At 38.5% G+C, this 15848-nt stretch overlaps 1 protein-coding gene across 2 annotated transcripts in view; it reads left to right on the top strand.

The window, feature by feature from the left end:
• The window catches only part of LOC105214565 (protein timeless homolog), a 458589-nt gene that overhangs the window by 70198 nt on the left and 372543 nt on the right, over positions 1 to 15848 (top strand). For both annotated transcript variants that reach the window (XM_054230454.1, XM_054230457.1), the window contains 2 exons: positions 3662 to 3785; positions 9589 to 9752. In XM_054230454.1, coding sequence (XP_054086429.1) covers positions 3662 to 3785; positions 9589 to 9752 — 288 coding nt within the window. The remainder of the gene's footprint in view (positions 1 to 3661; positions 3786 to 9588; positions 9753 to 15848) is intronic.

Genomic DNA, 15848 nt, shown 5'->3' with positions numbered 1-15848 from the left:
CAACAACGAGTAGGAATTATTAAAATTTACTACCGAAATTCGAAGTCAGTGGCCTCAACTTTAAGAGCGCTACGTCCTTCGTAGCGGTGAGGCACGTTTCTGGCTGAATGGCTTCGTCAATAAGCAAAATATGCATTATTGGTCAGGCAACAATTTACACGTACTCCATGAGTCACCATTGCATCCCGAAAAAATTACGATTTGGTGCGGTTTATGGGCCGGCGGGGTCATTGGTCCGTATTTCTTCCATGTTAATCAAAAACGGCACATTACTGTGAATGGGTATCGCTACCGCTCAAAGGTAACCGAATATGTTTGGCCTGAATTGTATGATATGGACTTGGACGCCAAGTTTAGCGAACCTGTTATCTCCCGAAATGGCCCAGTAAATTGGCCGCCTTGGTCGTGCGATTTGACGCCGTAAGGGGCTTCAGCTTGCGTTCCCGTGGTGGCCATGCAAAAGAAATCGAGTTCCATACATAATGGCATCGAACGTACTTTGACAGGACTATTGAATTTCATTGATATCACAAACCGTTTTTGTTTTTTAGCGCTCTTATTGAAAACCCCTTTACTTGGCTTGAAACACTCAAAAATTACTATAAACAAGTCTACTGTTCTTAGAATTCCACAAATCTAAATCTAAGAAGAGAGAAACCTATTTTGGAACCGTACTAAACTTACGTCTATTTTATTAGTTGTCCACAGCAATACCATAGCTCACTGGACATAGATCCATATTTTTATGTTTAGAAGAATAAATTAGTGTCTTGGAGAGTTTTCCTCCTATAACGTTAGGATTACTGAACTCCATATATTTGAAGGACTTCCTTTTCTTTTAGCAGTTAGTAGGAGTGAGTTAGTAATATTACACTTATGGATATTGGACCATCTATCATTGGGTTGTCCTCATCCATCGGCCAAGTAAGTCAAAATGGACCCGAGAAAGCAAAACTCCATCAACGGTGGACCAATCTGGACTAGACCTCTTTTGTAGAATAACCATTTTACTTCAGCTGCTGGACATCATACTCCTACTTCTTGTAATTATAACACTTTTCTGAGACACTGTCTCTTGAGTACACCAACATCATTGCCACCAAAAAATTCATTGCGCTCGGTCAAACTAACAAAGCTGTAAAGAAAATTTTAGACTACCATAATGTTAGTGGCAAGCAAGCTCGGTTGTTTGTTTGAGGCGCCTTTGGCATTTTCAATGCCCTTCTCGGTCAGATTTTATTGTCGGTTGGCTATGTTAAATTTATTTAGTACGCGCGCGGAAGCTACGGACAAAATGCTTTCACTCGCATCCGATTTTCTAGCCAACCACAAGCACTGCCAGCCAGCCGGCACACCCAACTGCTGGTCATTCGTCCATGACGCGCCATAAAATATCAGTATGACATGGAGAGAAGAGAAAGATAGAGGAAACTGGAGAGGGAATGCGTAATGAAAGTGGTGGAAAGTTGATAAATATTTTTGCTTTTATTCCTTTCCGACTGGAGCAACAATAGTTTTATTGTTTAAACGCAACGCTAGAGAATAGATGCGGTGGCGACGAAGCGACGAGACGGACAAAGAGCAGCTGCAGCTGTGCGTAGCTCAGCGCTAGCAGTTGATGGCTCCTGCTGTTATTGTCCATGGTTGCATTGTCCATCATTCTCTAGCAATGAATGTTGTTATTTATTTGCTGACGCTTTTCATTGTTGTTGTGCTGTTGTTTGGTCCATACAAAGCTAACGAAATTTCGCCAATTTTCTTGCATTCTGTTGTCTTCGTCTTCAACACCTTCGTCCGGTGTCGTCCGGCGCGCATACGTTCCGAGCGTCTTCCGTTAGCCAGCAGACAATTCACTTAGTTATTTTGCCATTTCTTCCGCTTCTTGAATTTTTAAGGCATTTCATTTTTCTTTTTCCTTTTTCCTTTCTCAAAAACTATTTTGCTTGTCATTCCTTGTATGGTCCAGCCTATAGCTTAGTTGACACTGCTGAAAATGTCTTCCAAATTGTTTTGGTTACTTTCAAATTAGTTTCAGCATGACAAGAATGAAGCTTTACAAAAATGTTGTCATTTCGGTAGTGCTCTCGAACTACTCATCCCTTCGGTTCCCTCAGTCACAGCCGGAACCTTCATTCGTTTATTTATCCCTACGCTTATTGTTGCGTGACATTGCGTCACTCAACTGAGCCAAATAGTTATGAAGTGTACCAACCGAATGGGGACCTCTTCTGGCAGTTGGCTCACCCACTTGTGGCAAAACTTCAGCTGGAAAGTCTTGTGTGGGCAGCCAACTGGTTGCTGTTGCTTGTAGTTTGGAAAACTTTGCCTGTCGGCGTTAATGCAATTTGTTTAGGGGTTTTCCCTAAGTTCCTCCACAGCAGTACAGCACACTAACCACTGTGTTTAGTCATTTTCTACAAGAAAATTTTCTTGTAAAATTTTTAAGGAAAAATAAAATGAAAAGTCGAAAGTATTTGTATAGCTAACAGTACAATTTGTTTCGTGTATTGTTCGATTGCGCGGTCCTTTGTGGCGAAGTGATGTTGGAGCACCGAAGAGTGGGTAACCATACGGATGAAGAGAACAAGTGTTTAGCTAACCACAAGTTGCAGAACATGTTTCTACTGTCATAAAATTCGACGCCCTCTTCCACTAGTGCAACTCCTGAGGTCTTACAGAGATCATCAGAGGCCAAGATCTTTGCGGAGTACTCGATCTTCTAAAATTTGTATTTGAAGCTAACCAAATATTATTTAAGGAAACAGTGGAGTGGCTCTTGTTTGTCCTGCGTTAGCGAGACAGGGACCCCATAATACGATAAGTTAGAGGAGATATTGTTAGTGAAGCCTCATAAACTATTAAAATTCACATCAGGCGCAGGCATCCTAAACGATGACTAATACTCAGGGAACATGTGAAGGCACTACATTCTGGTATCGCAAAGGACCGGCCCGCAGGCCTACCGGACCAACCTATCCTAACCTAAGCAAATATTTACTCCGTCCGATTAAAAGAGCTAAACTATGATTAGGCTGGTTCCAGTATTATTTAATGTGACGAGAAGAGCTAATCTTCAGTGCTCTACTTTCCTAAATTGAGTTTTTCTTTTAAAAAATTTAAAAAAAATTTTGTCAAAATCTCTGAAAATTCCAATTTCCCACTTCCTTACATATTTATTTGCCCTCATTTCTTGTGCTGCCAACCAGCGGATTAAACATTTTAGTAATTACAGCAAACGCGGAGTACCCTCTTCTCACTCCACATACTTCCAACTCACTCCTGACTCTAGCAACTTGAGCAGATGTTGCGCTTCGTCGAGACTCACCTGTCTAGTGCCAGCATGCTGAAGTATTCGCCGTTATGCGTATCTGTCTGTAATTTCGTTAATGACTTCAAACTGCTACAAAGTATTTGCCACTTGCCGCGCACTTCCCCCGCATCGTGGCTTGAGCAAATGCAACATTGCAGGAGTTCTACTTTCGCAGAGAGTCGTGTTGTTGTTGCATTTGAATTTTAATTTTTTAACACTTAAACTCATTACTTCACTTTTCCACACTTTTACACTTATCGTCTTTGTGCATTTTTCCGCTTCTTAATGCATACATATGTATGAGTAATCTAACGGATTTTCTGCTCTTTCTCTCTCTATTTTTATTTGCAGCGAATCGTTGAGTGTGCAGTGCTTCCACTGGGTACTGATGCGTATGCAACATGATATGGACATGATTGTCAGCGACAAGAAGCAGGCGCGCGTCTGGGCGAAGCGCTTGCATGTTGCACTACAGGTGAGTACCTACTTCAATCTATGTATATATAGGTATTCATTTATGTACATACTTATATGCTTGTGTTTTTAAATGTATGGTCTAATGTGTGCGTCTAATATAAGTAGTTGCTCTCTATTCGGTGTCTCCTGCTGGTGAAAAGTTCTTGTCAGTGGCGTGTTTAAAAAATTCGACTGTGGGTTGCCTGGAACTTAATCATCGGAGCATTTTCTATTCATACTAGAGGCATGATCAAGTTTTTTTTGTTTACGTATTTGCCGTTGTTTAGGTATTTCAAGAGCTTCAAGCTCGCGAGACTCTCTTTCGCATATATTTGTCAAAAAAAAGCTCAGCAGCCATTTTTGCATATATATTTTATAAAAAGGGTTCAGAGCTTAAAGCTCAACAGCCTCTTCTGTGTATATTTCGCATATATTTGATAAAAAGAAAGCTCAGCAGCCTTTCTTACATATAATTTATAGTCTGCAAAAAAGGTTGAGACCTTAAAGCTCAATTTTGAGAAAAGAAGATTAATGAAAGCTTGGGTGGGGGAGTTTTCTGCTGAAAGCTCTCTATCAATACCAGCTACCTGTCTACTGTAGTGTCTTCCAAGCAGAGGTCGCTGCGATTAAAGTGGCAGTGGGCGCACTGCTCCGTATGGTGACCTCTTTTAGAGAGGTATGTATTCACTCCGACAGCAGGGCGGCAATACTGGCATTGGATTCGATGACGGTACGCTCTGTGCTAGTTAAGGAGTGTCTTAAATCCTTATCAATAGCTTCTAGCTATTTTGAGATCCGACTAGTGTGGGTACCCGGACACCGCGGGATCGTTGGTAACTGTATAGCGGACAAGCTTGCAAGGGAGGGTACCCTAGCTACTTTGACGTCGGAATGGGAGCGTATTGGTAGTCCATGGTCCACCTGCGCAAGATCGCTGGACATGCAGACTACGCATGAGCTCGTCAAACGCTGGTCAACTACCAGTACTTGTGCAGTGGCGAGGTCCTTTTGGCCCTCTGTGGAACGTAAGCGGTCCTTTCAACTGCTTTCTTTGGACAGGGTCCATCTTAGCGTCATCATGGGTGTGCTTACTGGACATTGTCCAATGGGTACCCATGCGGTGAGACTTGGGATCGTGACAGATGCAAGTTGCCAAAGCTGTATGGAGGAAGGCGAGATGGAATCATCTAAGCATTTCCTTCTTCATTGTCCAGCTTTTGCCAGACTGAGGTTGAAACACCTCGGAAGGCCCTTTTTCGCGAATCCTAGCGAATTGGCTAGAATCGATATTAGCCGTCTTAAGAAATTTGTATCGGATTCCAAGTGTTTTGCTGAATCCTAAAGGTCTTTGATCCACAGGAAGTTTTACTGGTACCACAATGGACAGCGCCAATGCTGTCTAAGTGAGATCCTCTGTTTTTACAGAGATCTGCCTACAAACCTAACCTAACCTAGGTAATTTAATGCCTGCTAACAACTTTCCTTTTAATGGATTGTTAGACAAAGTTCGCGAGCTTAAGCTTTCGGTAGTTCAGTAGCTTAGATCATATGAAATACAGACGAAGTCAACTATTTCCGACTTATTCATTGCTTCCTTATGATTTGACAAATATGTATCAACAGAAGAAATTTTTAATTCCCGATTTTAGTACCTAAACAACTACCGATGGAGCTAGATTAAAATTTATAAGTATCTGCAACTTTATGCAATTCGGAGAGAGTAGGTTCTAAAATGTCTGATAACAAAGCAAAAAGGAACTCTCTCACATCATCAAGTTTCGAGAGATTCACCCACATGAATATTCCTTGGACGTGACACTGCAGAAAAATTCAATTTCCTTATGGACACACGTGAACATTTTTGAGGACGCGGAAATTTGTCGAGGAACACTCGCTATGAATCCACCTTTGAACTAACAACTTCCGAATTGCGGAATTTTTTAATCATCCACATATTCGGATCTACTGGTTGGACGTCTGGATATTAGCGAAAACTTAGAAGTTATACAACCAAAGGAGAATTAGAAACAATTGATCTTCAGGATCGGATAGTCCTTTCTATAATTTACTGTTTCATATATAGTTGCATGGACGTCAGTCTGTCGTTCTTCCGCCATTTGCTACTTCTACAAACCATATTTGCTTTGTTACTTTGTTCGATTATCACTGAGTTCATCTCGTACCCCGGTGTATGTAATATGTGCTCCACTGACTCATCCCTTTTCATGAGCGCTAAAACTTGTCGTCTTCATTTTTATGCTGTTCTTTTTCTACATTCTGTTTACCCTCGCCACTTCTTACTTCTCTGTCCTCGCCGAATTGTTGTAGCAATTTCAAATGTTGATGCAACTTGCCACAAATTTGCTTGTATATCTCCTGGCCTTAACTATTATGTCGGGGGTGTGTGTGTTGGTGGCAGATTGGAGTTTTGCCAAGCAACATGAAGAGTTGAAGTGTTGTAGTAGTGACTTATCACATTTTACGGTTATTAAGTGAAAGCGCTGCAGTAACGCTTTGAATATGTTAAGAAATCAAATGTTGCAAAGAAGTTGGCAGCTGCATACAAGAAAAGTAGGAATTTCACTACTCAAAGTAGTCGAGAGTGTTTCGTATTCATTGAGAAGGAGGCGAAAGAGGCAGCGTGTGACATGTGCAATATTACAACAAAAGCGAAAGAATTTGCTGCAGCAAATAGTAGTTGTATGAAAACGCTTTTACATAGAAAGGGTGGTTCATAAGGTGGGTTTTGAAGTATTTTGTTATCACACATTACTGCCTATAGAAGGAAACACCGACAGCACCAAAGAATGTGACAAAGACACAAGAGATCCAATGATCATTAAAGCCCATGATTGTACTTTACTGTTAGGAAATCCCTTATTGGGCCTCCAAATTCGTCACAGTCGTAAAGTTTGAATTTCAAGCCACAACACACAAAATCCCCTTAACATTTTCTCGGTCCGAACATTAAGTGGGTTCTCGCGGATCTTCTACGGGTTCGCGCGGATGATGTATGGGTTCCCCGATTCTCACTTTGAAATATTTTCGAACGTATTTTAACTAGTTTTGCTTTGCGGTGACAAAGACACAAGAGATCCAATGATCATTAAAGCTCATGATTGTACTTTACTGTTAGGAAATCCCTTATCGGGCCTCCGAATCCCTCAAAGTCGGTAAAATTCGAATTTCAAGCCAAAACACACAAAATCCCTTTAAAACTTTATCTCTCCGAACATTAATTGGGTTCTCGCGGATCTTGTACGGGTTCGCGCGGATGATGTATGGGTTCCCCGATTCTCACTTTGAAAATTTTGTACACGTATTTCAACTCGAAATTTTGCTTTGCGGAGGTTAAAAATGAGTGTTCTTCAAGATTTCTCACTCTCAGGGTTCAAATAAGCCACAATGTATTTGAGCCACCCTATACATTCTCCTGAATGTATGTGCTGGCATTTGTAAATATTTGCCAGCACGAAAAAAATTACAACTATTTACTAAGGCAAAGTCACGTGTGGCATTTTACAGCGAGATTATTTACCGAGCAAAGCTGCTTTGCAGTTCATTGCATTTACGTGCCACAATGCCGTCCCGCCACGGTACTCAACCTCTGCCGGTATTTGGTGTCGATTGCTATTGTCGCTGCTGTTGTCGTTGATACCATCGAAATTTGCTCAAGTATGCACTCTTGTAGCATAAGCTCGCTAGTTGCTGTCGCGCTGGTTCATTAACACGAATCGAATTCAGCGCATGTCTTCGACATCGGGTCTTGCGTTAATTAATACTTGCCACGCTGTCTCGTCCTTACTCGTATTACGAGAATTTTACTACTTACAGGTGTCTAATAAATGGCGGAGGATCCCGTCTTAGCTCATACCCAATATGTCAGCGCACTGCCCACGCACACCTGGCTGTGAATGAATGATACTTGACATGCTGCTGCACCAGCTCATCGCATGTCTGACTTGTCGGTTCTTGGCTTGGTTACTCATTAGAAATGCGCACAAATACTTCGTATCCTTCTGTTCTTTTACTTCCGCTTCTTTAGCGACGTTTTGCTTAATTAGATGTTGCTGAAGTCGTTTTATTGTAAAACATGTGCATGGACTTTTTTACACTTTCGAAGTGGCGAAGTGGAGTAGAGTTGGTTGCTTAACATTCTCTTGATTGAGCGAATCTAATGACAATTTGCATAAAATAATCCGGTTGTAAATTGCAATTCAAGTTGTTTGTATTTCAAGTGGAGATAACTGCAGGGTGTAAAGTATTCTTCTTGGTTTTCTTTTAAGGGGTCGCAGGTTCAGTTAGAAAATTCTGATAATAAAGAATCCTATTTGCCACTAATTTCAACTGCTGCACTTTTAAGACCAATAAGTGTCTAAATAACGGTTATCTTAAATGTCAGAGTATTTCCTTAATAACATACCTAAAGCGGTGTTGTCTATCGAACCTCTATCCTGCTATTTATTATCTGATGGTCATAGAAGAGCATTTTTTTCCTTGTTAATAAGGTCTTCTCTTCTTAATATTGGATAATTAATATAATCCTTTTCTAGAGACTTGAAGAATATTAGTCGTGGAATGAGTCCAGAATATTAGTTCTTTTGTCTTTGGCGAAGGTTTAGCCAAATAAATCTACGTTTTTGTTTAATCGATCTCATATCTATAAAATTTTCTTCAATATGTAAATTTTGGTATAGAAATAAAGGTGGGGTTTCTTTCTTTTGAGATGCCTATAGTGGTACTTTCCTTCCTTTCTTGCGATTTTCCATATATATCAAGAAACAGCGAGCTCCTTAGATTTAATCATTCTGTTCTTGGAAAACTCGGTAACAAACAATTTCTCAAGCACGTAATATATCTTACCGTAACTTCTCTCAGAATATGCGAAATCTAAGGATCAAGACATCGTCATCCGTACGACGCTCATGTAGTTTATCTTGATTTACTTGTAATCTCAATTGTCAACCGAATTAACTCAACTATATAGATGAGCTATACTTCTAAAATGTATTCGGTGTAGAAACCCCTTAAGCGATTATAGCTGAATCCACCAGGGCGCGCCATTTATTCCAAGTGCTGCCAGGTTACTTTCTACTTGGTCTTACCAACGGAGTTGAGGTCGTCCTCTTCCGCGGCTTCCACCAGCGGGTATGTTCAAAGGACCATCAATCTTTCGCAAACCTTTCTCTCGAAAACTCCAAGAGTCGTTTCATCGGATGTTGTCATCGTCTACGCTTCTGTACCATACATCAGGACGGGAGTAATTAGCGACTTGTAGAATTTGATTTGGGTCCGTCGAGAGAGAGAGAGAGTTTTTAAGTGGCGGGTCCCAAACTCTACGCACAACCGCAGAAGCGGGATTCGCCTTCTCACTTTAGCTCGCCTCCAAACGGATGCCTGTTTTGACTACCCAGAGGATAACACTTCTATATATGATCCCATCTCCCAAATGTGTTAGATCTTTATTATTTTGAATATAGCTCAGTTTCAGATTTTGAAGAGTTTGAACATTACACATTGCTTCTGTACATCTTACAACTTAAAGGTAACAATAAAAAAATTTTACTTGATTACATCAAAGTTAAGTCATTAATTTCATGCAATTATTTTACGTTGTTGTTCATTCTTATTTCTCCTCAAATGCCTTTAAACTATAACTATGTTTGATTGTTTATTATTTTACCATATGCTTTATCTCTATATTTACCATCTATGTATATAGGCGTGTAAGTTTCAGTACTATACTTCCTGTTTGCTTTGCTTCCAACTCTTATTCATTATTTGTCCTTTCTGTATTTCCTTGTTTTTGTTTTTAATTACAGACATTCCGTGAATTGTTGTTGAGTTTGTTGGCATTGCAGAAAGTTAAGGACGATCGAGCGTTGGCCCTCTTCAATATGCTATTGAATAATGTCTGCTATGTGCTGGAGTATCGCGAGACAATATTGCATCTGTTAATGAACTACAATGAGTCGCATAGTACCAAGTAAGTAGTTTCCGGAAGGAAATTAAAGTTAAACAAAAACAATATATATAAATAACTGAAGTTGTAGTAAAAGTAGTGTTGTTTGGATGCATATAGGTGTAAAAAGCTATCAGAGGATACAAGTGACCACTCTTTAGAAATTATAATGACATGTTCTTCGTGTTTATATTTTATTTAAGAATATGGAATGTGTTAAATTAGACGTGTAAACCAAAGTACCATTTTGCTTCCAGAGTTGTCACGTTTAAAGAACCGCTCAACAAGAACCATCATAACAAGCCTTTTTTGAACTCATATTGGATTAATCTTATTCATGAAATGCTGATAGATAACAAGAATAGACCCTAAGCTTTTTCATAGTCATAGACAATTGTTGCATAATAGAATCTCAGATCGTTTTGATTCCTAATAGCGTTTTTAGACAGGAGCTAATTGACCAATTACCCGGCCTCTGCTCCATTAAAACGCTTATTGAGTTCGATTTATCATACAAAATAAAAATCTACATTTATTTCTCATTGAATTTTATTCGACTTGAAAATCAAATGCAACTCTGCGACAAAGACGTACGATATATTTTTGAAAAAAAGCTATGGTAGATGTCGCTGCTAAAAATATTAATCAGCTGATGAATCTTACCAACTTCTTATGAAAACCAAAAACAAAAATGTATAACAGTTGATCGGTTATCGAGTAGCCGGCAGTGTTAAAGGCAAAAAGGGTTTCTCAATACAAATTTTGATTGATCAAGTAATTTGGCTATCTAAAGACGCTATAATGCTTTTAACTGCTAAAATACCGCGTTTTCTAAACCGCCTTTACTTAGATCTTCGGTCCGAAGTCTAAATTGAAGAAAAAGCTCATTAAAAACTTCATTACTGAAGTTTGCGCCTAACTGTAGGCAACACTTGAGCTGTCGATTTGTTTTGAAAGACATCAGAAAAGGCTGATGTCTGATATTCCGTGAAAAAAGAGTTATAACTTTTAAGCGTAGTCTGAACACGGCACAAAAAATATCGTCAGACACAGTCTCAAAGTTCGTATAATGTACCTTTCAATGTCCTCTTGACCCTTAACTAATACTTTGTCGCCACAAACTCGAACTCCTCACTATATGTAAACACTCTCCAATGTCTACTCACACATACACATACGTATACATTTAATATATATATATATATTTATAATAAACTACGTTAGTGTACGTTTAAATCCTGTCATTGTTGTGAAAATTTGCGGAAGCTTCGAAAACAATGCACAACTCCATACATATGAGTGTGTGTATGTATGTGTATGGTATGCGTTACTTACACCACTGTGCTGCGCTATTTCCCTGTTGCTTAATAGGATTGCTGACATTGTTGGCCATGAATGTGCGAGATGCCTCAAATGTTTATAAACACACACACACACACATAGAAGCCGAACGCTACAATCGACGATGCCGTGAAGGTGGAATGTCAGTTGTATATTAGTTGGATGGATAGTTAGTGGGCGTGATACAATGACAATGACTGCAAAACAACAACAATAATTGTGATTAAAACAAAAACAACAACAATAAAAAATTTTACAACAACAACATAAAATATAACAACAACAATTTAAAATATAACAACGTCACGGCAACAACAACAATGTTTCAAACAACAACAATACCGATAAAATCGACTACAACAAAAACAACAACAACAAACGATTTTCACTTCAAACTAAATCGGTTACTTCGCGCAGCTTTAGTGGCAACTCTGCTACACTCTCACACACCCACATATATCCTCTTTGGTCTCCTCTCACGCACGCATTCTCGTCGCTGTGTTTTGCAAAACTTTCGCTGCATTTACGCTGATAAAATTGCGGTTGTTATGTTTTGGTTACTAAACTTGTGCGGGAGCGTCGGCTGTCTCAGTTTGCTTTAGAATTTCCATTTTCACTCTTTGGCATCGCAGTATCGTCGAAAAGTTTAATTGATTTTGCAAACATGTTGCTGCTTGCCACCGCGTGCTCGGGCATAAAATTATTATTTGTATGGAGTATCAACAGTGTAACTTCACTAACACACACACACACAAATATAAATAGTCTTAAGCCAAGCTATAAACTATATTGCCACATATACTACATGGGTACTTGTCGAAAACTTTGCTTGAATTTTAATTGCACTCCAGTTGGTTATTTGGCTGATTGTTTACTTAAATGTCTAAATGATTGAATGAGTGAATGACTGCCTGCCGGCTCAGTTACACCGAGCACTGTCGTTTACTGTTATGTCTGTTGTGTGTCCTTGATCTCGATAGCAATTGTACGGTCTGGTCGCTGTGAGTCCCAGCTGCAGCTTTGCTGGAGAAATTCTACATACTCGTTCACTAAAATGCATGGTGAGCTCACTTGCTCTCGGCTGGTTGGTTGGTTGGTTTTTGTTATTGTTTAAGCTTCTGATACTTTTGCTTACAATACAACATAATTCAATTGTTTAATGCATATAAACCCTATACACCCCACATACATATATTGTTTTTGTTGCTATTGTAGTCATTTATTACTAGCACTTGCTGCATTGCTACAGTCAGCCCTAATCGGCTCACAGTTAGGCAAACACAGTGTGCACCTAAGCATTGGCATTTAACTGAATAATTTTGTCACTGCAGCCCATAAATATTTGTAGGCACAACAACATATGAATTTAATATGGAAAGCTTTGTCTTGCAGGCACAAAATGCAGAAATGTGAACCGAAAGTAAATACCTAAATTTATACACAATTACTTTGGGTCCATTGTGTTGCTCTTGTAATTGCTGCTGCTGTCTAATCATATTATTGTTGTAATCCATTATATTTACTTTGCATAAATAACTATCTCTTACTAGCTTAGTATGTATGTAAATTAGTCTCAGAAAAAAAATTGCAAAATTTCAAAGATAACTTTGAAAGTGAAAAGTGGTCTACCAATACTTAATAGGTTTTATAGAAACTCTAAATAAGTACTAGGACATTGGTTGTTCTCCAGAATTGCAACATTTTGGATTCTTTCATCAATAACGCCGTAGTTTTGTCGTAGAATGTGCTCCTTTCTTTACCCTTTAGAAGCGTTTATGTGAAGAAATTTGATCCCTGGAGGGACCGCCAGGCTTTTTTGGGTTAAGCTTTATAAATATTTAAAAAAAAGTGTTTAGTTAAAATTTAGTTAAGTATGGGCGTGGATAAATTTTTCCGGATCACTCCTTGATGGTGTACATGATTGGCATTTCAATTTTTATCTCAAACAAGTAAAATAATATTTTTCTTAAAAAGCGATAAATTTTGAACAGAGTGACGGGACCATTTTTTTAATTGAAAGCACTTCAAAAATTGTAATATATTTTGGCCTAAAAATACAATATAACAGGTTAGGAAGGGCTAAGTTCGGGTGTAACCGAACATTTTATACTCTCGCAATTTATTTATTTAACTTTATTTATATTATATAATACACAATTTGACCCACATATTCGTCATATATATTGTATAAAGTCCGTTGAAAGTTGGAAACCATAACAACCGGAATTAGGTTAGAAGCACCGAGGTCCTCGTGTTCGATATATGGGGCCTTAAAAATCTATGGTCCGATTTCGGCGATTTTTAGAATGGGGCTGACACACTATAAACATAGTATTTGTGCATACACCGATATCTTCACTAGTGATTACTTTATATATTGTAAAGTAAGCGATTGAGATCGTCTTCAAAGTTCTGGTGTATAGGAAGTAGGCGTGGTTGTGAAGCGATTTGGCCTATTTTCACAACATATCATTGGGATGTAAGGAAACTATTACAAACCAAGTTTCATTTAAATCGGTCGAGTAGTTCCTGAGATATGGTTTTTGACCCATAAGTGGGCGACGCCACACCCATTTTCCATTTTGTAAAAAATCTGAGTGCAGCTTCCATCTGCCATTTCTTATGTAAAATTTGGTGTTTCTGACGTTTCTCGGTAGTGAGTTAACGCACTTTTAGTCAATTTCAACCTAACCTTTGTATGGGAGGTGGGCGTGGTTATTATCCGATTTCTTTCATTTTTGGACTGTATAAGGAAACGGCTAAAAGAAACGACTGTAGATAGTTTGGTTTATATAGCTTTATTGGTTTGCAAGATATATACAAAAAACCTATTTGGGGGCTGAGTCACGCCCACTTTTCCAAAAAATTACATTCAAATGAGCCCCTCCCTAATGCGATCCTATGTTTCAAACTTTATTTATGGCTTTTTCATAACTTTATTTATGGCTTAGTTATAGATCTTTATGTGTTTTGGTTATCGCCATTTTGTGGGCGTGCCAGTGGTCCGATTCCGCCCACTTTATTTATGGCTTAGTTATATATCTTTATGTGTTTTGGTTATCGCCATTTTGTGGGCGTGCCAGTGGTCCGATTCCGCCCATCTTCGAACTGAACCTTCTTATGGTGCCACGGAACACGTGTTCCAAGTTTCATTAAGATATCTCAATTTTTACTTAAGTTACAGCTTGCACGGTCGGACAGACAGACATCTGGATTTGAACTTTACTCGTCACCCTGATCATTTTGGTATATATAACCCTATATCTAACTCGTTTAGTTCTAGGACTTACAAACAACCGTTATGTGGACAAAACTATAATACTCTCTTAGCAACTTTTGTTGCGAGAGTATAAAAATGTTGTTGTTACGTTTACTTATTGTAGTTACATAACGTAAGCAATTGCTAACAAAATGGTGATTCAAATAGAATATTTGCGCAAGCCTAGCTTAATGTATTCGGACATACATATTGATTTTCGGCTGTGTTCAGGCTATTGCAGAGTGGAAGGAATATACGTACCATTCATAAAAATTTTTGCCTATACAGTAGGGTGATTCTAAAATGTAAATTGTAATTGTTTGCTTCGCAAACTTAACCCTTATTTGATACTACTACGTCTTCAAAATACATTAAGTTGGTCCTAAAATAATATTTAATTTTTTAAGAACCGCCATAACTAGTTCTTTGACTTTTAAATTCTCTCAAAATATTTTAACATTAAATATCGTCATATTTGACATCTGTATATTTACATCATAGATATTGACAATAATTATACTCTCGCAACAAAAGTTGCTAAAGAGAGTTTTATAGTTTTGTCCACATAACGGTTGTTTGTAAGTCCTAGAACTAAACGAGTTAGATATAGGGTTATATATACCAAAGTGATCAGGGTGACGAGTAAAGTTCAAATCCGGATGTCTGTCTGTCCGTCCGTCCGTCTGTCCGTCCGTGCAAGCTGTAACTTAAGTAAAAATTGAGATATCTTAATGAAACTTGGAACACGTGTTCCTTGGCACCATAAGAAGGTTCAGTTCGAGATGATGAGAGATGGGCGGAATCGGACCACTGGCACGCCCACAAAATGGCGATAACCAAAAACACATAAAGAGCTATAACTAAGCCATAAATAAAGTTATGAAAATAAAATTTGGAACATAGGATCGCATTAAGGAGGGGCACATTTGAATGTCATTTTTTTGGAAAAGTGGGCGTGACCCCGCCCCCAAATATGTTTTTTGTATATATCTTGCAAACCAATAAAGCTATATAAACCAAACTTTCTGCAGTCGTTTCTTTTAGCCGTTTCCTTATACAGTCCAAAAATGAAAGAAATCGGATAATAACCACGCCCACCTCCCATACAAAGGTTAGGTTAAAAATTACTAAAAGTACGTCAACTCACTAACGAGAAACGTCAGAAACACAAAATTTCACAGAAATGATAGCAGAAGGAAGCTGCACTCAGATCTTTTTACAAATTGGAAAATGGGCGTTGCATCGCCCACTTATGGGTCAAAAACCATATCTCAGGAACTACTCGACAGATTTGAATGAAATTCGGTATATAATATTTTATTGACACCCTGATGACATGTGTGTAAAATGGATGAAATCGGTTCACAACCACGACTACTTTCTTTATAACTCAATTTTGAATTCCATCTGAATCCTTCACTTTATAATATATACATTAGGAACCAATGATGATAGCGAAATAAAACTTTACACAAATACAGTATATGATCAGTGGCATCACTTGTGAAAAAATTGTCGAA

The sequence above is a fragment of the Zeugodacus cucurbitae genome, chromosome 2 (assembly GCF_028554725.1).
Source record: "Zeugodacus cucurbitae isolate PBARC_wt_2022May chromosome 2, idZeuCucr1.2, whole genome shotgun sequence".
NCBI lineage: Eukaryota > Metazoa > Arthropoda > Insecta > Diptera > Tephritidae > Zeugodacus > Zeugodacus cucurbitae.
The sequence above is the reverse complement of the archived record's forward strand: the minus strand, read 5'-3'. Positions and strand labels throughout refer to the sequence as shown.